Here is a 23,350-nt window from a genome sequence, read left to right as displayed (position 1 = left end):
CAAAATGCTCCGATGCCCGTTTGTGTTACATATATTTCCTGTAATAATATATATATACCTATATTAAGCCTTTGATTCCGGCTTTTTCTTCACATCCGAAATCATAAAGTCATCTCCGTACCATATATCGACCTCATTCTCAAACAGTATTTCGTGATATGACGACGACGTATTCATCAAGTCAACCAGAAGCTGGTCAACCGGTTGTATCTGGCCATTGGAGCTGCTCATCGAAATGTCAAGAATAGCGTCGTCGATGGTCTTGAACACCTCTGCACAGCGTTTGGCAAAGTACCAGTTCTCACTGAAGCCATTTAGGATCTCAACACACAAATGGATGTCGGTCTTAGACTCCACTAAGTCGATTGACCAGTGGCACAGGCAATACAAAATTGTGGTGCAAGTTGTCAAAAACCGATAAAGCGTGATCCAGTTGAGTGGTAGCAAATTTGAAGTGTAAAGGTTGTATGTGAACGACAAGTTTTGGAGACAGGCCCTGCCCAGAATCTCCAGATTGTTAAGCGAAGGTTTAGGAAATAGGTACGAGGGGCGATACAGCAGCATTAGCATGTGGTAGTATCTTGCCGAAAACCACGCCGTGGACTCCAAAAAAGATATGTTTCCTTTCTGAGACGACTTGGACGATAAAAGTCGTGAGTTGCTGTACCACTTTTCGATATCCTGTCGAATTTTATTAAGAATCTCGTTTTTGTCCTCCGCAGTGGGGTATATATCTGACGACTTCACACAATGGACGTTGGTCAAGATCATTCCCTCAATTCTTCTCATCTCTATAATGTTCCGAGTAACGCTGACAGTCTCGGCCCCTTCGCCATCAATCGGCTCGGGCAACGGAACGTTGATGTCGTCGTCTCTGATAGCCACAGGACGTCCAAAGCTTGTAGAGATTAGTCTGTCCATGTTGAAAACAGCCCAAAACAGTCTGTGCCTCATTTCTATCTCTGCAGGAGTCATTCGCTTCGCCTCCACGTCTCTGATTTTGCGGTTAAGTCCTAATGATACCGCTATCCGGGTCAAGATTCCCACAATGGACCACGAGTAAAGGCCCTTTGGGTCGAAAAAAGAATAAATCCCCAAGAGAACCAGCGATCGCACGCTGGAGATGTCCTGGAACGAGACAGCGGAGGTGAGCAGACTCATTGACTTCGAGGAAAAATACTTGGAGTAGCCTTTGCTCTTGTCGATGACTCCTGCTCGCTCCAAGGTGGTGCAACCGATCGCCGCTATCATATTGAGCTCGAAAAAGAACGATGTGTCAAAATTGCCGCGGGACTGGAAGAAACAGTCAAAATCCACCGTTGCGACCTTGTCCAGAAACTCGCTCTCGTTCAGGATTGGATATGACCTGTTGTTGTGGTCCAAGTACGCCTTGACAAACTGCAATGCGAGATCTTTGCTTATAGCCAACGGCTCGAGCGGTGGTGTAGGGGTTTTGTTGCCCATGATGGTGTGGATCAGGTTCGAGTGGATCAGGTCGATCGCGGGCTCGTGATCGGGTTTACGCGTCGGCGCATCAAAGAGCTCACTGGACCCACGTCCGGGTGCCGCGCGGTTCACCAAGTTGTGCAATGGGGCTGATTTCTGGGGCAAAGGAGGCAAAACAGGAGTCTGGAATTGCTGCTGTGGTGTCGGCAGGTACTTCTGGCCCGGAGCAGGGAGAAACTGTTGTGTTGACATGAATGATTGTTGTGGTTGAGGCGTAAACGAAGACAGCTCTTTGGAGCTTCCAAAAGGACCGTTCATTCGTTGGAACACCGGTTGGGACTGTGGCTGGACCTCGACAGGCCGCGCAAAAATGGGCGGCAAAGAGTCGCGTTGCGCAGGAGGAGCAGCATGCTGGGTGTCGATGACCCTTTCAAAGTTCTGCTCCGGCAAGCGTCGTCTGTTTTTCCTCTCGACGTAGGTGCACTGCTCATTGTTTTTAATACAATTGGCGCATCTCGGGAAGTCTTTCGTACATCGTTTTTTCAGCCGGCGGCATCTTATACAGGCATATGGATTGTAGGGCGGGTATTGCGCGCTACTGTGTGATTCGTCAGGACTCTTGCTCATTTTATACACTCGTGCGCAAGGAGAAAATGTCCGTCAAGTTACCTCCAACAAAAAAACTTGAAAGTCCGCTCCACCGCTAGCCGCACGGTAAAAATTATTTTGACAGGCGGAGATCCACTCGGTCGGATGTCGTACATTAAAACTTTATTGTCGTACATACTTTGTGAACTTATAATTCTCCAAATGACTTGCGGCCACAGTACCAGAAATATCCGTACGCGTCGTCCTCGACGGCCTTGAAAGTGATGGTGCAGCCTTTTTTGAAGTATAACACGTCGCCCCTTTGCGGATACACCTTGGTTCCTTCCTCGTCAGAGATCTCCACGGTACCCTTCACATCCAGGACAACCTTCATTTCGTCGTAGCCATAGGTGTAGACGAGTGGCTCACCGCTGACCTGCTTGTAGAAACCCGAAGTGATTTGGAAATCTTTCTCTGCGTTGGAGGACATCGTGTCCTCGAGATACGAAGTGGGACCAACAGAGGCTGGAAGCTTATCGTAGCCTTCAGCTTTGGAAAGGTATTTCATAGGCATGTTGAATGTTTGCTGGTTAACACGGTGCGGTCGTCCAGTATATATATACGCCCGCTTTTATCTTGAGCATTATTACCAGATACGGAAAAGTATTCCGGCGATAACCCGTTTAGGTAGGTTGAAGAATCGTTATCAGCAAAGTCCTTGGCAAGCATCTAAAGCTCCCAGCAGGACCCTGCGGCCCCAATGAGCAGCACTGCCGCGTCTGACTGCTTATCAGCAGCTCGAAGTGTGGAAAATCAAGCCTTCATCCCCGTATTTTTTTGCCCGATTGGAAACTTCCACGTACTCAAATCTTATCGAACGCTATAAATACTCCTCCAATGGCTGCCTGAAAACAAAACATGCCTCTCTTCTACAAGTCCCACAAAGAAAACGGATACACGGTCAAGCCAGATCCAATTCCTTCGCCAGGGAACAACTCGTTCCTCTCAGACACCTTTACTTCTGATGCCCCAACAGACAAGCAGATTTCTGCCGGATTCTATAGACAGGAGGGCGGAAAGGAGCTTGTGTATGCATACGACTACGACGAGATGAAGATCAACCTCGAGGTGCACGGAAAGTTCACCATCAGTGACGAGACAGGAGCTACCTACACTGTGTCTCCTCATGACACGTTCTACTTCCCTAAGGGATGCACCATCACCTTCAAGGTGGAGGGTACTGACGAAATTCCTGAGTCTGAGGCATATGCCCTGAATTTCTTCTGTGGTCTGAGACCTAACGGAGCTGCATGAAAATGTTGCGGGCAGCGTAGAAAAAAATAGTTTGAAAATATATTTTCTTAAAGTCTGTACTAGACAAATTCTATGCTAATAGTGAAGAAAGCGCCCCCTAGAAAAGGTCCGTTGTCGCTGACGCAGCTGGCACGGATTAAGTGCATCCAAAATGCGCATTTGATTAACGACATAGGGCAAGCTCCTTACCATCTTGTGGAACCTATTCTCAAGAAGAAGACAGCGAAGGCCCTGAGAGTAATAGAGGAGCAGTCTCCGCAGATCGTTGCGCACGACGATCCGCTATGGCAGTGTCTCATCCAACGCGAATTTTCAGAGCGCCCTTGTGAGCAAATCACAATAAAAAACGGGCGCAAGACAAAAGTGCCCGCACGAGAGCTGTACGAAAAATATGCTCGCGAGCGAGAGCTACAGCGTCGGACAGCGACGCAGAACCTTCGCCAGATCACCAGAAACCTCACGCTCGAGCGCAATAAGAACAAAGTGAAGGCGGTTGATCATATAGTCACGCCAAAGAGCATCCGCAAGCCGATCGTCGTCTCGCGACCCAAAAGTGTTCTATTGCAACGTGCCATGCAGCAAAATAAGATACGAGCGCAGTATTTGAGCCAGAACGTAAGGAAGAAATAGAGCAGGGCCTTCGAGTCACAAGTCACGAGTGTATAAATGTGTAACAGCAAGCAATATTGATGTCTATTCTATAAGCATTAAGAAACATTTCCGGTGTGTTATTAAGTCATATGGTGGACGACTTGTCTTCCTTTCTTCTTTTCGGATGTCTATAAGGTGTGGCGTCCTGTCTGTTTTTACCCTCCAGAGAGTTATCTATCAAGTTCTCGTCTCCGCTGATGGCCACCACCTGCTTGTATGACTTGATTCTGAGCCTTCCAGCAAGCAGTGCTTTTAGTGGCCAGTCTTTGAATACCTGCTGGCTGCGATTGTGGTCCAGCCCGAAGAGAACCAGCATATTAGCCACGTCACTGTAATTGCGTAGACTTTTTGCGCTTTTGGCACCGCCCGAACACACAAGCCCTCGCAATCGCGAAGCTCTGAAAAGCTGTTTGATGTTTGAGATGGCTGTAGCCCGCGTGCTTGAGCTGGTGTCGACCAGATCTGAATATTTGATCTCGAAATAGACACCCTTCTCTGTAGCAGAGCATACGGTCTTGTGCTTCAAGTAGCATGGGAGTCTGTTGGCCATGTCTAGCGAGATAAGGTCCACCTCCATATTGACTATGCAAGACGTCAAAGCCTTTTCTGTGCGCGGCTCGACAGCCACAAGATCAAAGGCATTTTGGAGTTTGGCCACCGTCTGCATCTGCGACGCATCTTCCACGATTAGTGTGACCCGCGTGAAGAGCTTGAGCCGGTCTCTAAATTCGGAAAAAGACGACAAGTCGATGGGGTTCACCTGTGCCGGGAGTCGTTGGCCTTGCCGTATGCGAAAATTGAGCGCAACGTGAGTGTACCCCAATTCTTCTAGCACCGCCAGTCTATTTTTCAGCTCAGCGAGCTGCGACGCCGTCACCGACGAGCCGTAGTCCTCCTGCGGCCAGAGGACATTGACATCACAAATCATAGGGCACCCACGGAGATTACAAATATTTTTCTGGCTCGTGGCTGGAGTGGCAAATTTGCCACTCGAAAAGGATATAAATACTGCGTCAGTCTCTGCTAACAATCCATGACTACCGCAGCCAAAGACGAATCGCTACTAGACATTGGACGGCTATGTTCCGTCTGCCAGAGAGTAGATTTTCTCCCGTTCACCTGTCCGCATTGCTCGACGTCGTTTTGTACAGACCACAGATTGGACTTCAATGAGCACAACTGCAGGGTTTCAGAGGTGGCAAAGCCGTCCTTGAAACCTACAAGCAACGTCTCGTCGGCGTCTTTGTTCCCAGATCTGGACAGAATACGAAAGCAGGCAGAAGCAGACCACAAACAGAAACAGACACTTGCCTCCACAACGAATCATGCGGCGCTGACAAAGCTAAAAGCGTTCGTCTCGTACCACAAATCGAAATCGAAGCCATTCTTCCGCATTAGGAAGGACACTCCGGCCTCGCGGTTGGTGGAATTGTCAAAGTTGAAGAACCAGGCAATTGGAGATCCCAAGATCCCCGCATCTCAACGCGTATACATCATGTGCCAATACGTGCCCGATGAGTCTAAATTTGGTGACGCGCAGCTGACCGAGCAAAAAGCAATATTTGTCTCGAAAATTTGGCCTGTGGGGAGGCTGCTTGACTCGGCGGCCGACTTGCTCAAGATCCGAAATGATAATAATAGAACTACCGAAAGCATAAAAAGACTTACGATCTTCCGACGCCGCCGCAGGGATGAAGCGGGGACTGAGGAGTATGTTTACGTGCCCGCAAACGGAAGAGTGGTGAGGGAGGTTTGCGATGGTGACCTGGTGTACATCGTTAGGGGCGCGCAGGTGTGACCAAGGGGCCCGAGGACAAGGAGGGTCTTGCATTTCGACGCATTTGCGGTTCCTTGTTGTGTATGTTTACTATTAGAGGTGAAAAATTTTCCCCAAGATTTGAACATTAGAGCGTGCTGGATTTTTCGAGAAGGGCTCGAAGCCACACTTTATGCAAGAGAAGCATGTCAAGTCATCTTCTTTGCAGATTTAATAATAATTAAGGTGGAGTATGACGCAAGTTTCATTAGTTAACTATATATGCTTTGAGTGATGTAATGCAAAATGAAGAACCTAATGCTCTGCTAAACGTAACCTAGCGCTGTAAACAGCCCAAATTCGGTAACAGCACAGGCTTAGATGTTTAATGATGAAAGAAAAACCCAGTTTTCCCTGATGATTTTTATGACGATGAGTTCAAAAGTCATTCGTGAAATGCAGATGTAGCGATGCAAGTTTTGGAAATCGGCTTAATGATTAGAAAGCCATTTTTTGTAGTTTTCCGAAGCAGGAGTGCTTGAGAGCAGATCGCTCACGTTTTGGGCGGTAGTTCTGCATATCTGTGATCTGGGTATTTCGCTCACGTTCAGCGGAGCGATTGATCTAGTAGCATTCAAGTCCAACCTGTTGGAATCCAAGTCATTCTGCACAGATATACTCGCAAGCAAAGGTGACTCATAGCTTAAGTCCTTGACGGGTGGTGACTTCAACAAGCTAGACGTGTTCTTGAGAACAGGCACGTAGTTATACTGCGGAGCCAACACAGGGGAGATAATTGTAGGGATAGAATTGAAGTTTGACGTCTGAGCGGATTGAACGGACGAGCAGGTAGACAAAGTGGGCGAGGCGGTTTGCTGCTGATCCGCCACTCTACACTCCTCGGAGCAGTAGACAGAGTTGCTCGTACAGATCTTCTCGCAAACCAAGCAGTAATCGTTGAAGGCAGACATTCCGAGTGAAAACTTTTCCTGAAACTTTTCAAAAGTAAACTCCACTTTATCGGGCTATTTATACTCAAACCACGTTTAGTTTAATTTTTCTCTCCTCATGTGCGACACGACTAATTTAGAGTCATAAATTCATTGCTGTCACATTTTTTTCAGTAATAGTAGTCACTGGAAAAAAAATTGACGCACCGCGTGGCTCGAGCCACCATTTTTGGTCGAGACTCTACCGCGAAACCCGTAAAGCCCGCAAAACCCGCCCCATTTTAATATTTTCGCCATACACGCCAAGCCATATTACCAGGGGTGGAAACTATGCTTAGCCCCATGCACTCGTGGCTAGAACTGTTTACAATACGGCGCAGTCTAGAAAAAACTCTGTTCTACAAAAGTGGTTACACTATATTGGTCTAGGTCTTTGCCGATCTGCGCTTAACCCTTGTAGCAATTGACCCTCCTAGGGACTCCAGACGCTTATCTTCCAGCAGAGCCGACCGGTACTCGGGGGAGTCGATGGTCAGGTCGAGTTTGGATCTCTCATTGGAGTGGTGGTCCGATTTTGCCAGCTCGGTTTTAGCGAGCAAAATGTTGGATAACAGCTCGAGCAACAAAATGAAGAGCGAATTCAATATTGCGAGACAGTAATTGGAGATTGTGAGTCCAATGTCCAGCCACGAGCCCTCGGTCTTGACCAAGTAGAAAAAGTTGAGGGACAGCAAGTCGCTCAAGGAAATGATCAAGGACGAGATGCTGAATATTATCAGATGCAGCTTGACGTTCATCAGCCCAAGTCCCACGCTCAATATCACATATGGGATGATCAGCTTGAGCATAAGTAGTGCGCCCATCGGGAAGGGATCAAATATCGGCAGCAGCCGGTACACCGAATCCAACGAGAAAGTTGACACAGACGCAATATTTCCGGTTCCGAAAAATGCTATCTGTAGGAAGAAGAACCCGATGATTGCCACTCTAAGCAGCTGTGGCCATTTCGACACTCTGGAGGATATAGCGGATTCCACCCCAATCCACTGGAACACCAATGCCGAGAACAGCACGTAAAATAGGGTCTCGAACGAGATTGTGAGGATCACAAACGTCGGGGAGAACGCCAGGAAGATAATCAGGAACCGTGTCTTGTAGCTTGGGTCTGGCCTACGCTGGTGCAGAACCGGCACCACTAGCAGCGAGAGCCCCAAATTGAGCCACCCCAGGATTTGCGCATCCTTAGGTAATCCTTCTCGGCGCTGTAGTGACACCACTGCTTTTGACGTGGACACAATAGCAAGAGCCACCAGTCCCAATTGCACCAGCACCAGCTTTGCTGTGTATGGCGGCAAGCGCAATTGGTAGAGGGCCGCTGCGCCGATCAAAAGAACCAGCACTCCACCCGCCACAATAAGCTCCAAGGTTTCAGTTTTGACGGGATTCTGCGCGGGGAAAAAGGAAAGGACACCGCACGTCGCGACCCATGCCAGGCCTTGTAAAAATGGCAGTCTCGCCACAACCATTGGATAGACGCCTAGTGCCACAAACATGAACACAAAAATTCCCCGATTTGTGAACCCTATTGTGATACACTCGAAGTACCCAACGATTGCTGCCAGCACCAGCACAATATAGCCTCTACTGTACCCCTTGAAAAATTCATGGAGCCCAACGATCAGTGTCCGACGCTGTTCCACGATGCTATGCCAAAAATAGAGAGGGAAAGCCGTGTAGAGATAGTAGTTGACAGGCGAGTTCTGGTAAAATAGCACGTAGCCCAGGCCAGCTGCCAGAGACGCAAAAGGCACGTAGATGCTGAACCGCTCTAACGAGCCCGCAGGCGTGCGGGTATTCTGTTTCAGATGGCTAGGCACAATGTACAATTGCAGGAATATAATGAAAGAGTAGACAATCCACCCAACAAAGCCCAGGGTGACGATACTTCTCAGCAGCAGCCAGTTGTATTTTTGGAGGTAATCAAGGCCCTGCAGAGACACCGTGATAAGCTCTTCAATGAGCGCAACGGCCGGCTGCTCGGCCTCGTTCACACCCTCAGAAACCAGCTGGATCAGGTGTTCGATCTCACCCTTGTACACGTGGCCAGGCTTCGTTTCAAAACCTGGGAACGGCTTGAAGTCAAACTGACTGCTTGCCACCTCCCGCAGCTTCACTAGGTACTGCTCGTGGATGCTCAATGCGTTATGATATAGTCCTTTAATTTTGTCGAGCTCGGGAACGTCCAGATACTCAATTGGCAGCTCGCCCACGGAGTTGGCTGGGTAATTAAGCCCAACAAGGAACGACATGAGCGAGGCGATGTCTGCCTGCTTCACGTCGTGCCGTTTGATGTTGTCCAGCCCCCATGTTTCCATCTCGAGCGGCTCTTTGGCGAGATACTCGTTCTTGGACGGCTCGGTGAAGACTGGTTTCTTGCAGCCCGCGCCCCAGCAGACCAGCGGCGTGCGCGTATTGTCTGGATGGCCGTCACCGTGAGAACCGAAATCGCTCATTCCGTGGTCCGCAGTGAACACAAACGCGGTCTTGTCGTCTCCAAAAAAGCTGTTCACTTTGGGCACCAGCTTGCGGATCTGCTCGTCCGTGTAGCGGATGTTGTCGTAGTACTCTTTTGAGTACGGTCTGTAGCTGTGGCCGGCCGTGTCTGTTCCCAGCAGATGCAGGAAAAACACGTTTTTGTCCTGCCGGATCTGGGCATTTAGAGCTGGATCTTTCGTGGAATTATCGAACAACTGGTCGAGGTGCTCAAAAACAAACCTGTCGAGCTCAATGGACGAAGACGTAAAATCCTCAAACTCATGCCCGTACATCCAGGTATCCACTCTGCTGGGATCAGACGCCCCGGCAGCAAACATGGGCAGAATGTCAGGCGAGCCAAAAGAGTAAGTGTGGGCCGACTGGTTGAAGACAGAGTCGAAATCGACAGGATTTTCCTTCCAGCCTTTCGTGACGGCGCTCACATCCTCGTAGAAGCCTGCAATCATGGCCACGTGGCCTGGTCGCGACTCGGTAGGCATTCTTGTGTGCGAGATACCGTACGTGCCCTGGGTCTCTATAAGTGAGCGGATGTACGGCGCCAGATACTCGCTTTTCCCGGTTTCTGGGTTGTGGATCTTTGCCAGCGTCTTGTCGGCACGCTGTCCGTCTCCAACTATGAGAAATAGACGCTTGGCTGGAGGACTGTTTGTGCTGACGAAATGGGTCATGCCGTGGACCAATGGACTGACAAAATAAATGTCAAAGATGGACCACAGGTATAGCAGATGAAACAGCACGCCCACGACAAGCAGGGTCCTCCGTTTGTGACTTCGGTCTTTGGGCATCGGAGCAAAAGGAGTGGATGGTGGTTGAGAATTCTTTCGCGTTTTGTTTACCTTCGGCGTCGATCGACCGGCCTCCCGTGGACAAAAATAAAAATTCACATGGAGTGGGTTATTGAGCAAAAGAAAACTTCACCAATTACTACAGTTATGGTTTCTCAAGAGTTTACCGACAAAGTGAGTACTAAGAGGTGCTGGCGTGCTAATTGGTAGGCTGCTGCGGTCCAGAATATGGCCAGAAAACCCAACGACGACGAGCTGTTGCAGTTGTACGGCCTGTACAAGCAGGCAACGGTGGGGGACAACACCAGCGACAAGCCGGGGGTCTTCGACTTCAAGGGCAAGTACAAATGGGAGGCCTGGAAGAAGCTCGAGGGAACTTCGCAGGAGGAGGCAGAGAAGAAATATATTGCTCTGGTCGATGAATTGATGACTAAATACAACTAGTTAATCGGCTAATCAGTATGCTGTTTTCCAGAGATTTTGGCACTGATCCGCGACGCAAAGTCTATGGTCATCACCGCAGGGATCACAAACGTGGGGAAGTAGACGCCGAGGAGGTTGAGTGTCTCTGCGACGGTGAGTCCGTGGGCCGCGCTCTCAAAGTACACGTAGACCAGACAGCACAGCGTGGTGAACGACGCGTTGAAGCCGTACAGTAGCATGTACGGGTGCAGTTTGGGCGAGTAGCACTTGTTTTTCCAGTAGTCGACCACGGCGGCCACGAACAGAGGCAGCTGGAAAATGAGCTCAAACACAACAAAAAACTGGAGCCAGAGCGGCGGCTCGGCACACAGGAAGTCTTTGTTTCGGGCTACATGGAAGTCGCTCAACTGCCTCTGGATATCCAACTGCCAGGCACGCGGCACTGCCAGAGTGGCATCCATCAGCACGGTGATAGGGATGTGGAGTAGGAAAAATCCAAAGTAAATTCCATTCAACATACTTGCCTAAAATGGAGCAGTGAATCCGTTGTTTGCAAACAAGTTTTGGCCAGTGATCCAGTGACCGTCTTTAGCCAAAAAGGTAATAATTGGCACAATGTCCGAAATTTCTGTGAGTCTGCCATAGGCGCTCTGTGTCTTGAAAAATTCGACCCGCTCCTTGGTCTCCTGGCCGTACAAGAATGGAGTGTCCATAGGACCTGGGGAGACACAATTGAACGAAATCTTGCGAGTAGTCTCCTTCGACAAGGTCTTGCACATCATGTGGACAGCGGCCTTGGCAGCCTGGTAGATGGAGTAACCAGGGGTGTATGCTGCCAAAAGCGACGTGGTGAGCATGATGACCGATCCTTCATCTGCAACCTTGTTGGCAGCTTCTCTGAGGAACAGGAACGAGGCCTTGGTGTTGGTGTCAAACATGGTGGTGTACTCCTCCAAAGAGGTCTCAGCCAATGGCTTTCTCAGCACCATACCGACATTGTTAACGGCAATGTCAACTTTGCCCAGGGCAGAGATGGCAGTGTCGAACAAGTTCTTGGTGTCCTTCTCATTGGTCAGGTCGCCAGAAATGACGACGGTCTTGATCTTGTATTTGGACTCAAGCTCAGAAGCAAATTGAGTCAAAGAGTCCTTCTCCTTGGCAGAGTGGTAGTGCAGAGCAAGGTTGCTGCCACCTTTGGCAAAAGCCAGGGCGGTCTCCTTTCCAAGGTTCTTGTTGGCGCCAGTGATCAAAGTAGATTTTCCTTCAAAAGACATTATTCTGTTTTGTTGAGTGATGTGGAGTGAGCTACTTGCCTTTCCCCTTTATATACCATTTTTTGCAGTTTCCTGAAATCGGAGATAAAAATGCCAAGGTCGTGGACATTCCAGACTCACGGATTTTATTTCAGTGCCAAAGCAACGAAACGCTATACACCTTACTCGCCGTACAGTGCTTCTCGCCGTTTCGTGACAGATTCCAAACCGTGCAATTTGATTAAGTCCGAAATTTTGTCTTCCTCCTTGAGCATGCGATCGTGCTCCGAAGTCCAAAATCCGGGATAATTGCTCAGTATCAGCTCGTCGTTCCGGATATAGTTGAGAATGGCCGCCATGAACAGATTTAGGTGGCCGCAGGAACAGTCAAACCAGTACGTCAGCCACCCCATCGAGAGCCCAACTTTCTCGTTCATGACCTTGAACAGCTCAAATGAGGTGGTGATGGAAGAGCCAAAGCTCCCGAATATCTGCTCGATCTGCGCACAGGTCTCCTCGACGTTGATCAGAGACTTGTTTTTCAGAGGCTCGGGCTCCTCCTTTTTAAGCTCCTCGAACGAGAAGTTGCTCTCGGTCTCAATCGAAGGTAGAGCGTCAAACTTGCTCAGATCGTCGTTCAGAGCCTTGATCTCGTCTTCGTTTGCGTCCTCAAAGAGGTTGGCGGAAGCCGTCCCGTCATCCAGCCGTTTGTCTTTCTCGCTCTTTGCTTCCGGGCTGTCTTCCTTCTTTGCAGCATTCTCCTCCGTTTCCTTGCGTTCCACAGAAACGCGAGCCAATGCCTCGATTCTATCCAGACTAGGAACCATGTCGTTCTTGTCGTCCAGTTTCATTCTCTTCACGTCCTTGGAATCTTTCGCTCTCGAACTCAGGTTCTTCATTGGCTGCGGAGTGATGTTCTTTGCCAGGCAGTCCTCGTAGTACTTCATATACTCCTCCAGACCGTACTTCGAGGCGAACTTCCGGTACCGATCTCTCCACGACATTGCACTGTGTCTAGGGAACTTGGCCACCAATTCAGTGAAAACCGATTCTGGAATGCTATTACCGTCCAGCTTCCGTTTCTTGGCATATTGCGACATGTTCTCCTTGAAATGTAAAATGTGCTTGCACAGCTCGTAGTCCTCTTCGGCGGTGTATTGCGACTTCAGCAGGCTTGGAAGGTCCTTGATCTTGATTGGCTCGTTGGTCACCGGGTCCAGGATCAGTTTGTTTGTTTGCGGATCCACCTGGTACACGTAGTCAAGCTTATCTGCCAGGATTTTGCGGAACCTAAACCGGATCGAGTTGCCTGTGTGGCCGCTCAACACGGGCAACTGAGCAATTTTGGCGAAAAAGCTGTGCGTCGACCGCAGGTTCGGGTTTCTTCTAATCAAGTCCAAAATACAAGCGTCCTCCAGCTCTGTGAATTTCATCGACCGTTTCTTCTGGGGCTCGGCGCTCATTGATAGTGCGCCCTCAACAGATTCGTCTTCCTTGAGCCCCGTCTTTGCCAGCTCGCCAATGTTGATGTTGAGGTTCTGTGGTAGCTGGGGCGGACGACGGATCTTGAAATCGTTCAGGTTGGGCAGAACGTGATCTCTTTGCGCCGCATAGACAAAGTTAAACGAGTACACCGGAAAGTTGATACTTGGGCTCACGTCCGACGCAGACCGAGCAAGATATATTCCCTGGTTGTTGTCACCACTTACCACGCTTCCTCCCAATTCCTCGATCACGTGACGAACATCTTCATTGGCGGCACCATTTCCCAGCAAAATAAACTTCTGCCCCATCAGAACCTGATCAAGCGGCGACCGCGACAACGACGGGTCCACCAGAGACTCCTCCGCCTTGATGGAAGCATCTGTGTCGTCTGGTTTATCCAGGCTCTCCACCAAATTGTTGATCAAACTCTCGTCCTCGAGCACGGCGTTCGGCGTTTTTTCTTGCTCGCTGGCTTTCATGGCTGCCGTGGCAGTAGCAGCAGCAGACTCCAGCGACGACTCGGCATCGTTGGAAGCCATGGTATTTTTTCTGAGCTGCTGGTGTTTTGATGTTTTGATTAAAAAAATAAACAATCGGGTCCAAGTTGTTTTCAGGCTTCCTTACACCGCTGATATGCGTATGAAAACCGATATACTTTGTTGAGCGAAATTTGGAGTCCGCAAAGTCTGCTTCAGCACAAATGGCAACAGTTCAACAATCGCCTGTTGTAAGTGAACGCTTCAGATGGTGAAAGGTTTTTTTTTTTCGCAACTGTATTACATTGGTGCAAAGGTGCCAGAGGCTCGGGCCCTCGTGTGTCCGATTACGTAAATACATGCTATTTATCCAAAGGGAGTGTCGCTGGTTCTTGGCTCTTCTTTTTGAATAACTGGCTCCTTTGAGAGCAGCTGGCGCAGCTCGTCGCTAACCACTGTCTCTGTAGCGTCCACCAAAGCGTATGCGCCGTTCTTCGAATTCTTCCTGTCAAGTAACTCCACCATCTGTCTGAATTTTAGGAATAGCAGCTCTGCGCGCATTAGCAGGTCGTCAACATCCAAATGGCCACTCAAGTCGTTCATGAACTTGAGGATTTGGTCAAACTGATTCAGATTGTTGATGATGATCTTTGAGTTCTTCTCCAAGATGGCAAGGGCGAAAAATAGAACGAACTGCGAGGAGTAGTAGTTGGTCCATAATATTTCCCAGAGCCTCATCGTATCCTCAAAAGATAATTCTCGCTTAAACCATACAAGAAGCATTCTGAAAAAGAAGAACAAACTGTTCGCGTCGCACTTCTCCAAATGCAGATACAACTCTGGGATCATGAATTGGACAAGCTCGTTTAGTGTCTGCATCTGGAGTTTCATTCCACTCAAGTCCTTGACGAAGTTGCGCTCCATTGACTCCATGAATGATGCAAACGCCCAGAATGAGAGTGGCTCGTCCTGTATCACGTAATACACTGGCGAGAGGAGATCGCTCATTCCCTGGACATAGCCCAAATTGTAGTTCAGCTCGTTGTAGGAAAATAATATATCTCTCAAGACGGTGAGATTAGGGTTGCCAAAATTGTCGCTCTCGTCGTCGTCATTATCGTTCTCTGGAGAGACAGGTTTGAACATGTCAATGTCGCGGTCAGTTCTGCGGATATCCTTGTGGATCCTCATTTTTTGGTCTTTCCAAAACTCATCGTTCGTCTGTCGCTCCATATCTGATTTCCATTTTTCTTTGTACTCACTGTAGCTGTCGGATAGCGATTGGATGAGCTGTTCTCTCTCGTGTCGGCTGGTATCCCAAGGAAACACTCCCAACAAAAAGAGCCATGCCTCTCTGCGTGCAGAAGGCTCGAGCCCGCCATGGAAAATACGATCTTTCACCTCTTCCACGGTTATTTGCAGTCTGCCGGCGCTATCAAACATGTTGTTCCACTCAATGCTTGATACCGGCTTGAGTCTTGTGGCCTTAGACAACTCGTATGGTGTCAAGTTGCCAAAATTTTCGCCCAGCTCAGTTTCGATCAGCTGGTGATAGTAGTTATTACCAATGATAAGCTTCCGCGATTTTTCGGCCTCCTGCTGCACTGCTAGCGCCCATCTGGCCAAATAGACATTGGCACTATCAAACTCGTCTCCGATAACCCGCACTTCTGGTTTTTGCAGCAGTTTCTTGATAGCTTCTGGTGTCTTATTGCTTTCTGCTACCTGCCCAATCTGCTTTCTGGCGAATGATGTGATGCTGGCCAGCCCCGTCAAAACCTTCCATTTTGCGTTTGTAATGAACTGGTCGACCGTCTGTGTGGCGTTTTCCAGAGGATTTTTCGTGTCGATAATGTTGGGAATAAAATTGATGCTATCCTCTTTCGTGGGATTCACCAAGACCATGCCCTTCTCCAAAGGAGACTGCTCTAGCACACAGTAGTTCCGCAGACAGCTGATAAATCTGTCTCCGCCCCAATACAGGCCACCGTCCATGTTCTCTGCAAAGGGATTGAAGCTCTGATTTTTCAGTTTTTCCTCGCGGATGGTACCTGGACACTCGTCATCGTGAAAAAATAGAGCAGGCACTTTTTCTAGCGAATTTTTAGGATGCAGCACCACCGACCCGTACCACAAAGTAGAGGCCTTTGGGCGGATCTGGATACTGTATATGTTAGCGATGGTCAGTCCAAAAGCGTATGACGAGAGCGAGGACATTTTGGGTCTTGTGATGTACTTGTTCACCTTGGGCAGATGACTGCTGGAAATAAGTTCCTGCGTGGGGCCCCTATCTGTGCTGCCGGAACCGTAAAAGCTGGTGTTTTCTCCATCCAGTCCGTAGAGATCAAAGTAGTCTAAAGCCTCCCTGTCTTCTTTGTCAACGTCCGTTTCTGGAATAAAAGCAACCACGAGATCCAGATTGGGAGAGTCTACATACGGTTTTGCAATCACAATGTACCCTGGAACATTATCTTTCTTCGAATTGGACACATGGATATACACTTTTGACTTGACAAAAAGCAATTGCGCTTTTCCTGGCGGAAATGGCTGCTTTGGTGCAGACATCTAATTAGCAAACTGGCCTTGATTTGCCTTTAATTAAGATTATTTAATGTCTAGGGCACAGCCTCAAATATATAATATATGTTACAGTATAGTACAAGCCCCATTCACCAAAACACGAAGGAGAGGTGGTCATTTGGAACCCGACGTTGATTCTTAAGCTCGATACCAGGGCTGGTGTCCATTTGCGGGTTCCAGAAGACGTCTCCCAGCTCAAACTTCTTCGATAAGTAAACAAAGTCGTCGCTTTCAGACTCCTGGGACTGAATCAAATTAGGGATGGAAGTTCTAGATTTGGACAGGAAACAGTGGTACAGCTGGACGGTGTCAAAGGTCTCGCTGGGAGTCGAGCGGATCTGGATCTGAGGCTGAACGTATCGTAGCTCCAGACGTCTTCGTATCTGGTATCCGAGCTGATTGGCAACAGGCCACTTATAGCTCAAGCTGTCGAGATAGTGGAGGTTGAAGTTGATTTTGTTGCGCGCGATATCTCTGGCTCTGAGGTCCTTGCTGTTGATGTGCAGAAGATATCCAAGACACGATATGTACAGCAGCTGCGGTAAGATGCCGAGGAAGTGACGCAGCTCGTTGATGTCGGCCAGATTCTGCGCGGTGGCAGAGATCAGATAGGCACTTTTGATGGTGACGGCCCACGACGGGAAATAGTCCGCGGCCACGGGCCCGTCGCAAGTCAGCCGTCTAACATTGGCTCGGTGGTTGATTATTAAGAACGCCTGGTGCACCATGTTGATCACCAGACACAGGACCGACTTGGCGGCCCGCGAGTCGATGCGATAAATCAGGCTTTTCGGTAGCCCGTGGAACCACTCGGCCCACAGGCTGTCGATCTTCATGGCCGTGCTGTCGTCGGGGGGAATTGTCCATGCCTGCGAGAGCATTGTGCACATGCGCATCAGCACCACTAGGTACTCACGCTGCAGCTGGTCCAGCCCGTAGAGCTTGAGATCGGCCTCTGCGACAGGCTGGATTGGCTGGTGGTTGGGTTTGGACACGTGAGCCAGATGCAGCAGATGGTACTGGGTGTACGCGATCCACCAGACGACGCGCAGCTCCGGGCTGCCGGAAACGTGGAAGCCATACTGCTCAGCAGTGAAGAGCGCAAGCTCGATCCAGTAGAACGCGTCCCTACTGGTGTAGTGCGGGGCGTGACAGCTGAAGATGACGAGGGTCTGGACGATGCATAACGGCTCTGTCTCGATCTCGCTCTCGTAGGCGAGTCGGGCCTTGTGGAAAAGACGCTGGGTGATGATTTGTTGCTGCTGGAGCTGCGCAGGGGACCAACGGTCGCTGTCGATGTCCCTTGAGCCGGCAAATAGAATGGCAAGCAGAAGCAACGCAGACGACGGCGTGCGCAGGTTCTGGTTCTGCTCGTAGAAAGCCTCGCGGTTGACGATGGGCAGCTGGTAGTTGAGTTTGTCGAAAAAACGGTCGATCAGCAGCCAGCACACCTCCAGAGGTGGCACCTTCAGCGTGTCGCTTTTTATTCCGTCGAGCCTTATCTGCTCGCTGGCGATCACGTTTGGACTCGTTCTGCCATAGTAGTCGTCGAGAAAAATAGGGTCGGGACACAGCTTGCGGGTGACTATCTTCGAGAGCCGGTTGTCCGATGAATTATGTGGTTTCAGGGCGATCGAGTCCAAATTGGCAGCGAGAAATATTTCAGGAGCAAATTCGGCATTTTTCTGCAAGTCTGAGGCTCCCTTGCCGCTGGTGGAACGCAGCAGGCCCTGCGCGGACTGCTGTCTTTTCCTCTTTGTGTCGTACATTTTTTTGCGTTCGAAAGCCTGGCACGCTGTGCCGTTCAGCTTGCAATTGGTGCACGGGACGAGGGAGGTTGCGTCGGACAGGTTGTCGTTCTTGACCGAGATGTCGCATCGCACTTTTCTGTTGTGGCAGTTCTGGCAGCTGAATTTTGCCCGGGGCCGTCTGGAGCTAGAGCTGCGTCGTTGCAGCGAAGGATCTACCAAAGGAGAATAGGTGTACGGCTGCAGATTTTGTTGTCCAGCGTTGACAGAGTAGCACCGATTCGCGAAGCCATCAGGAGGAGTTTGGTACGGAAACATGGTGTCTTATTTGGCCATATTTTGCAGCGATGGGAGGGTCCCAAGAGACGCAACTGTGTCTTTTATATCTTTTGCAGAAAGAAGGATTACGAGATTTCGCCGCAAAACTCCATACGGGTGAGTATTTTTCATCTTTCATTATGACCGTACATCAAAACAGAAGATACATGCATGAACTGACAAGATTACATTAATTCGGAAACTGCCTGCTGGCAGTGCATGTAAATCGGTGCACCATGGCATTGTCCATTAATTTTCCGGAGCTGGAGATAGAATTCGCATCGCCCTTTTTGTAATACACACGGTTCTGCCAGTCGGGAATCTTGGATAATTTTTTAGTTTTCCTGTGGCGCGGCTTTTGAAAAGTGGCATCTGCGCGTACAACTGTAATAGTGGACTGGATTTCAGACGACACACTTGCCAGGCGAGGCAGTGCATGCATTACTGAGCATTACTCAACGTACTGAGGTGCGACTTTTGTGTGCACAGAAGGTCCCCTGCATCTGGGGCAGTAAGTGGTGTTTTTATTTTGGGGCTCAGAATCAGAAAATGCAGATTATGGCCAGTATCGTTGGTCAAGACGATCGGAGCACTTTCGGAATATACCAAGGAGCTTGCAACTACTAGTACCCCGCATTATTCATCTCTTACAGTATTTTCCCTTATAGCGTAAAGGTTATCGCGTTCGGCTACGAACCGGAAGGTTCCAGGTTCAAGTCCTGGTGGGGGAGATACTTTTTTTTGATTCTTTATTTTCGTTATCTCAAGAGTACTCACTATATTATATTAGTCTTCTCTAATTGCTGCACCAGCCGGTTGAAGCCATCGGCATCTAGCCCAGACAACGTCGTTGAGAGGGTGTCTTCAATGCACTCAAAAGCGTGCTGGATATCCTTCTCGTTGAATCCCGCGTTGACATTGATTAACAGCGTAGGAACCACCGGTAGCAGTTCATGGTGAAGAATTCTTTTTGACCTGGTGATCAGAACGCCCCGACCAATCAGCTCGTCAATCATCTTTTGTAACAGATAGTTTTCGCGGTTGTAATCACGCGAAAAGTAGCCTTCTTCGTGGCCGTTTTTGATGGCTTTGAGAATATCAGAGCCCGGTCCACCGTAGCTCTCAGGCAGGCTGAGCTTCTTGCGCAAAGCAGGCGCAAGTCTCAATAGTAGCACAGGCGAGTATTCGGCAGATCTCACAGACACCACCTGCTGCAGCTTCTTCGATTGTTTGAGCAAGGAGTAGAGGAGCTGGGTATTATCGTGCAATGGCTTCACGTATTTGTTGACCTTTCCTGGCTCCTCCGCTTCTTCCAGCATCGAAATCACAGCAGAGGCTGCGCTCGCACTGTAAGGGGGCAGAGCAGCAGAGAACACATAAGCGTTGGAGGAAAGAATTTGGTAGTATGCCATATCACGGCACCCAACACAGAAGCCTCCGCTGGAACCAAGAGCGTGTGCCAAAGAGCCCACGGTGATTTCAATCTCTGATCTTGGAATTCCGTACACTTCTGGCAATCCGCGGCCATTAGCGCCCAAAGTTCCGATCGAGTATGTTTCGTCAAGGAACAATCTGAATTTGTATTTGTTTTTGATCTCCACGAGCCTCTTCAGATCTGGCGAGTCTCCAAAGTTCTCGGAAAGAGCCTCCGTAACAATGAACCTTCTGTTGAGCGGTCCTTCGCGTAACTCTTCCTGCAACGACTCCAATATCTCTTCCAGGTGGTCCAGATCGTTGTGATTGAACCACTCAATATTACATCTGGAAATCAGGGCAGCTTTCTGCAAAGCGACCGAGACTCCGCCATCAACAATCACGATGTCTCCTCTTTTCAGGAAACAAGGCAAAACAGACGTAGCAGTACAATAATCCTGACCGTAAATGATGCCCTCTTCCGCTCCCAGGAACCGTGCCAGGTCTTCTCCCAGACGCACATGAACGTCCTGTGTTCCATAGAAATTCATCGGGCTGCACGCACCAACTCCACACTCGCGAATGGTCTTGATAGCACGTTGCTTCACGTTCTCGTTCATCCCCATGTTCAGGAAGTCTCTGGATGCCATGTTGAGTAGGTTAGGAATAATGTTGCCGGTTTTGGGATCCTCTAGTGCTACCCGATTAGCGGCAGCGCCCTTCACCATAGGAATAGCGTCAAGCTCCCATCTCTCCTCCGTTCTGAGCGGAGGAGCGAACGGCTCCGGCTCCCAGTCGTCAATCAGCTCCTGGACCTCCTTCTCAGACAAATGAACCTTTTCCTTTTCATCCTGTGAGTATTTTGATGCAAAAAAGTACCGGATGGCAACCAGTGCAAGCAAAACCTCTAAGAGAGTTCTCCATGGATCGTTTTTATGCGACGCACGAATGTAGTTTAGCACCAGGGCACCACCGGGAACTTTCTCTACTCCCAGGATGAACTGCTTCCACAGCCTCACAACGTATGAAATGTATGCAATAACGGCTTCCGGTGCTCCATTTGTATTTTGTACCAGAGTAGTCGTCACAACAGACATTGTATGTTTTGGCGATTCTACCTATTGCCTGCAAAAAGTATGATCGCAACTGTTATTTTTATGATGTCCTTACTGTCCAAATCAGAGAACGCGTCTATCTAAAACGAGTGCACCAATATGGATCTTTAATTGTTAAGCTGCACTAGATGCCGGTTGTTTATTAATTTAAGAATCAGTACAAAAAAATCAACGGTCTACCTTCAACTGCGCCTCTGGCGTGGCTCAACTTATTTTAATTTTCGTGGCTGTTCACCTCTTTTGACTTCTCTACATCACTCTTCCAGGTCCTCCAGGTCGGCAAGCAGCTCCTGTTCAAAGTCGTAGTCGCTCTCCTCGTCCTGCTCCAATTTCTGCTTTTTGTCGTGACCAGAAACTTCGCCATCGTCGTTGTCTCTTTCTCTCTTGAATCGGCTCTCGTCTGCGTCCTGCTCTTCCTCGTCTTCCTCCTCTTCGTCATAGTCAGACCCCAGAAACTCCTTCATCTCCTCGTCTATCTCCTCCCAGTCAATATCCTCGCCATCCGGCTTGCTATTGTTGATGTTGTGGCTCTTGATGTACGCATTTACTTCATTTTCGGAGAGCAAGCCGTCCACCTTCATGGCATAATCTTCTTCAGGAACTTTCTCCCATAACGCAATGCAGCTAAAAAGCCAGTCAGGATTCACCACATGAACGTTTGGGTCTATTGATTTTGCCAGTCGCACTTTGAACGTTCCTGGATTTTTGCAAATAACATGGGTGACAGATTTGTTGTAGTTTGCAACAAACGACGCACCAAAGGATTTAGCCCAGATGACGATATCTGCAGTTTCCAACGGGGTCCCAAGAGGCAACACACCACTCAGAAGGAAAACGTAGCCTTGAAAGACCAGCTGTTTCATCGAAGTCATGATATCCTTGACATCTGGCAGAGCCTTGCTGGACTTTTCCACCTCGAAGTAGAATTCGTTATGAATTCGCACCAGAGCCTGGCCCAGTGTTTCCAGCTCATTATCGTCGTCGCATAGCAGGTTATGCTCCTCTCTGACCTGAGGACGGTCTTTGACAACATCTTCCTCTATGATTCGCTCGAGATTTTCCTGTAATTTTGCCAACGGTCTATTTTGCAGTTGTTGCTCTAATACAGTACTTCGTTCCGTCTCTTGGGCGGCAAGAAGCTCCTTGTTTTGTTCTCCTTCATTAAGCTCCATCATCCGGTCCACAGGCGAGTAGCCCGCCTGCGGAAGAGACACGTTGACCTTGTTCTTTTCGCTCTCGTCGTAGACATCTGCGTCGTTGTCCAAGTCCTCTTTCGGCGAGTCGCTACCGCTGCTCTCGGAACCTTCTTCGTCTTCCGTGATCACTGTGTTTTCGTCTGCGTTTTTACTGAGCTCCCGCAGCTCTTTGACGCTGTTCATCTGGTCTTCAAGCTTGTTGACAGATCGTCTCCGTTTCGAAGGACCCAGAAGCGTGCTCTGCCGAGGCAAGAAGCTCGAGTTGATATCTCCAATTCCCACGAAAAAGTCGTACGGAACAACCTTGATCAAATTCGGCGACCAGTTCCACACGTCTCCTCTGTCATCGATCACAACCACCATGGACGTATCAACAGGAAAAAGTCTCTTGAGAGTCTTTTGCGTCAGTGATCCGCTCTCGTCTCTAGACAGTATTCGGTCTCCGAAGTAAATGCCGTCGGGATCTATTATTTTGGCTATGCTTTTGGCATACGACCGCGTTGCCATGGTGTAAATGTGTAATTCATATAGTTTGGAAACTTTCTCCAGGAATTCTTGCAAACCAGGTCTCAGCTTGACATAGTACCATCTCTTGTGGGGGGGTGGTTTGGGTCCTTTGTAATTTGGAGGCAAAATAGGTTCCTCTTCAAGGCAAAATGACCGCACGTCTTTAATCGACTCGTAGTTGGGGTTTGTCGGATCTGACATCCACTCGCCAACCGTGGGGTCTACAGTGGCATGGATCACAGTCTGATCGAGATCCACCACTAGTGACAATTTCTCCTCCTTGAGTAGTCTCTGCGTTGAGCTTCGTTCAATGTTCTCAGCCTCCTTAGTAGACACTTTTAGATTCGTGGTGCCGTGAGACATCGAAATTGGAGCTCTATCTTTGTCGTTGAAGCCTGTGTAGTCCAAGTCCTCGACATTCTTGCCGCACAACGCGCAGAGACCGCCATATTGGATCGAATGGCTGCAGGGCTCGACGATCTCCATTATTTTGCTGGAAGCGTCTTTCAGCTTGTCGCCCACTTTCACGTTAATTGACGCCACCTTTCCTTCCAAGGGACACTCAAAGGAGCCAACGTACTCCACTTTCACTAATTTGCGCTCTGCATCGTCGCTGTTCGTCTGGTCTTCCTCGCTTAGGGGAACCGGCTCAAAATCAAAATATTTGTAGTATACAATCGACGTGTGTCGCTTGATCTCTTCCCCTTCGGAAACTCCGATCTTCACTATCGTCAATGGATACGGTAGCTTCTCCGGAAGATAAATGGGTGTCGTTTCCGACATCTTCAGG

At 49.1% G+C, this 23,350-nt stretch overlaps 16 protein-coding genes across 16 annotated transcripts; 5 read left to right on the top strand and 11 right to left on the bottom strand.

The window, feature by feature from the left end:
* Positions 1–63: 63 nt before the first annotated feature.
* Positions 64–2,073, bottom strand: KL911_004363 (uncharacterized protein; the record flags this gene model as incomplete). Its single annotated transcript, XM_043199646.1, has 1 exon — positions 64–2,073. The coding sequence occupies one exon, from the start codon at positions 2,071–2,073 to the stop codon at positions 64–66; it is 2,010 nt and encodes a 669-aa protein (XP_043052855.1).
* Positions 2,074–2,242: 169 nt separating this feature from the next.
* KL911_004362 (uncharacterized protein) lies at positions 2,243–2,608 on the bottom strand (the record flags this gene model as incomplete). The annotated part of the gene is made up of 1 exon (XM_043199645.1): positions 2,243–2,608. One exon carries the CDS (start codon positions 2,606–2,608, stop codon positions 2,243–2,245), a length of 366 nt encoding a protein of 121 aa, XP_043052854.1.
* Positions 2,609–2,952: 344 nt separating this feature from the next.
* KL911_004361 (uncharacterized protein) lies at positions 2,953–3,348 on the top strand (the record flags this gene model as incomplete). Its single annotated transcript, XM_043199644.1, has 1 exon — positions 2,953–3,348. The coding sequence occupies one exon, from the start codon at positions 2,953–2,955 to the stop codon at positions 3,346–3,348; it is 396 nt and encodes a 131-aa protein (XP_043052853.1).
* Positions 3,349–3,420: 72 nt separating this feature from the next.
* Positions 3,421–3,978, top strand: KL911_004360 (uncharacterized protein; the record flags this gene model as incomplete). The annotated part of the gene is made up of 1 exon (XM_043199643.1): positions 3,421–3,978. The coding sequence occupies one exon, from the start codon at positions 3,421–3,423 to the stop codon at positions 3,976–3,978; it is 558 nt and encodes a 185-aa protein (XP_043052852.1).
* Positions 3,979–4,084: 106 nt separating this feature from the next.
* On the bottom strand, positions 4,085–4,927 carry KL911_004359 (uncharacterized protein; the record flags this gene model as incomplete). Its single annotated transcript, XM_043199641.1, has 1 exon — positions 4,085–4,927. One exon carries the CDS (start codon positions 4,925–4,927, stop codon positions 4,085–4,087), a length of 843 nt encoding a protein of 280 aa, XP_043052851.1.
* A 105-nt stretch (positions 4,928–5,032) lies between these two features.
* Positions 5,033–5,797, top strand: KL911_004358 (uncharacterized protein; the record flags this gene model as incomplete). The annotated part of the gene is made up of 1 exon (XM_043199640.1): positions 5,033–5,797. The coding sequence occupies one exon, from the start codon at positions 5,033–5,035 to the stop codon at positions 5,795–5,797; it is 765 nt and encodes a 254-aa protein (XP_043052850.1).
* A 449-nt stretch (positions 5,798–6,246) lies between these two features.
* Positions 6,247–6,726, bottom strand: KL911_004357 (uncharacterized protein; the record flags this gene model as incomplete). The annotated part of the gene is made up of 1 exon (XM_043199639.1): positions 6,247–6,726. One exon carries the CDS (start codon positions 6,724–6,726, stop codon positions 6,247–6,249), a length of 480 nt encoding a protein of 159 aa, XP_043052849.1.
* A 404-nt stretch (positions 6,727–7,130) lies between these two features.
* KL911_004356 (uncharacterized protein) lies at positions 7,131–9,929 on the bottom strand (the record flags this gene model as incomplete). The annotated part of the gene is made up of 1 exon (XM_043199638.1): positions 7,131–9,929. One exon carries the CDS (start codon positions 9,927–9,929, stop codon positions 7,131–7,133), a length of 2,799 nt encoding a protein of 932 aa, XP_043052848.1.
* Positions 9,930–10,274: 345 nt separating this feature from the next.
* KL911_004355 (uncharacterized protein) lies at positions 10,275–10,490 on the top strand (the record flags this gene model as incomplete). Its single annotated transcript, XM_043199637.1, has 1 exon — positions 10,275–10,490. The coding sequence occupies one exon, from the start codon at positions 10,275–10,277 to the stop codon at positions 10,488–10,490; it is 216 nt and encodes a 71-aa protein (XP_043052847.1).
* A 17-nt stretch (positions 10,491–10,507) lies between these two features.
* KL911_004354 (uncharacterized protein) lies at positions 10,508–10,957 on the top strand (the record flags this gene model as incomplete). The annotated part of the gene is made up of 2 exons (XM_043199636.1): positions 10,508–10,696; positions 10,775–10,957. The coding sequence occupies 2 exons, from the start codon at positions 10,508–10,510 to the stop codon at positions 10,955–10,957; spliced, it is 372 nt and encodes a 123-aa protein (XP_043052846.1).
* A 36-nt stretch (positions 10,958–10,993) lies between these two features.
* On the bottom strand, positions 10,994–11,743 carry KL911_004353 (uncharacterized protein; the record flags this gene model as incomplete). The annotated part of the gene is made up of 1 exon (XM_043199635.1): positions 10,994–11,743. The coding sequence occupies one exon, from the start codon at positions 11,741–11,743 to the stop codon at positions 10,994–10,996; it is 750 nt and encodes a 249-aa protein (XP_043052845.1).
* Positions 11,744–11,904: 161 nt separating this feature from the next.
* On the bottom strand, positions 11,905–13,746 carry KL911_004352 (uncharacterized protein; the record flags this gene model as incomplete). Its single annotated transcript, XM_043199634.1, has 1 exon — positions 11,905–13,746. The coding sequence occupies one exon, from the start codon at positions 13,744–13,746 to the stop codon at positions 11,905–11,907; it is 1,842 nt and encodes a 613-aa protein (XP_043052844.1).
* Positions 13,747–14,049: 303 nt separating this feature from the next.
* On the bottom strand, positions 14,050–16,248 carry KL911_004351 (uncharacterized protein; the record flags this gene model as incomplete). Its single annotated transcript, XM_043199633.1, has 1 exon — positions 14,050–16,248. The coding sequence occupies one exon, from the start codon at positions 16,246–16,248 to the stop codon at positions 14,050–14,052; it is 2,199 nt and encodes a 732-aa protein (XP_043052843.1).
* A 104-nt stretch (positions 16,249–16,352) lies between these two features.
* KL911_004350 (uncharacterized protein) lies at positions 16,353–18,329 on the bottom strand (the record flags this gene model as incomplete). The annotated part of the gene is made up of 1 exon (XM_043199632.1): positions 16,353–18,329. The coding sequence occupies one exon, from the start codon at positions 18,327–18,329 to the stop codon at positions 16,353–16,355; it is 1,977 nt and encodes a 658-aa protein (XP_043052842.1).
* A 776-nt stretch (positions 18,330–19,105) lies between these two features.
* KL911_004349 (uncharacterized protein) lies at positions 19,106–20,839 on the bottom strand (the record flags this gene model as incomplete). The annotated part of the gene is made up of 1 exon (XM_043199630.1): positions 19,106–20,839. The coding sequence occupies one exon, from the start codon at positions 20,837–20,839 to the stop codon at positions 19,106–19,108; it is 1,734 nt and encodes a 577-aa protein (XP_043052841.1).
* A 272-nt stretch (positions 20,840–21,111) lies between these two features.
* KL911_004348 (uncharacterized protein) lies at positions 21,112–23,343 on the bottom strand (the record flags this gene model as incomplete). Its single annotated transcript, XM_043199629.1, has 1 exon — positions 21,112–23,343. One exon carries the CDS (start codon positions 23,341–23,343, stop codon positions 21,112–21,114), a length of 2,232 nt encoding a protein of 743 aa, XP_043052840.1.
* Between the last annotated feature and the right edge of the window lie 7 nt (positions 23,344–23,350).

Source organism: Ogataea haglerorum (genome assembly GCF_019207285.1).
Source record: "Ogataea haglerorum isolate 81-453-3 chromosome Unknown 81-453-3_NODE_13_length_241470_cov_96.230587, whole genome shotgun sequence".
In the NCBI taxonomy this organism is placed as follows: domain Eukaryota; kingdom Fungi; phylum Ascomycota; class Pichiomycetes; order Pichiales; family Pichiaceae; genus Ogataea; species Ogataea haglerorum.
Note: the sequence above shows the minus strand (reverse complement) of the source record. Positions and strands in the feature narration are given on the sequence as shown.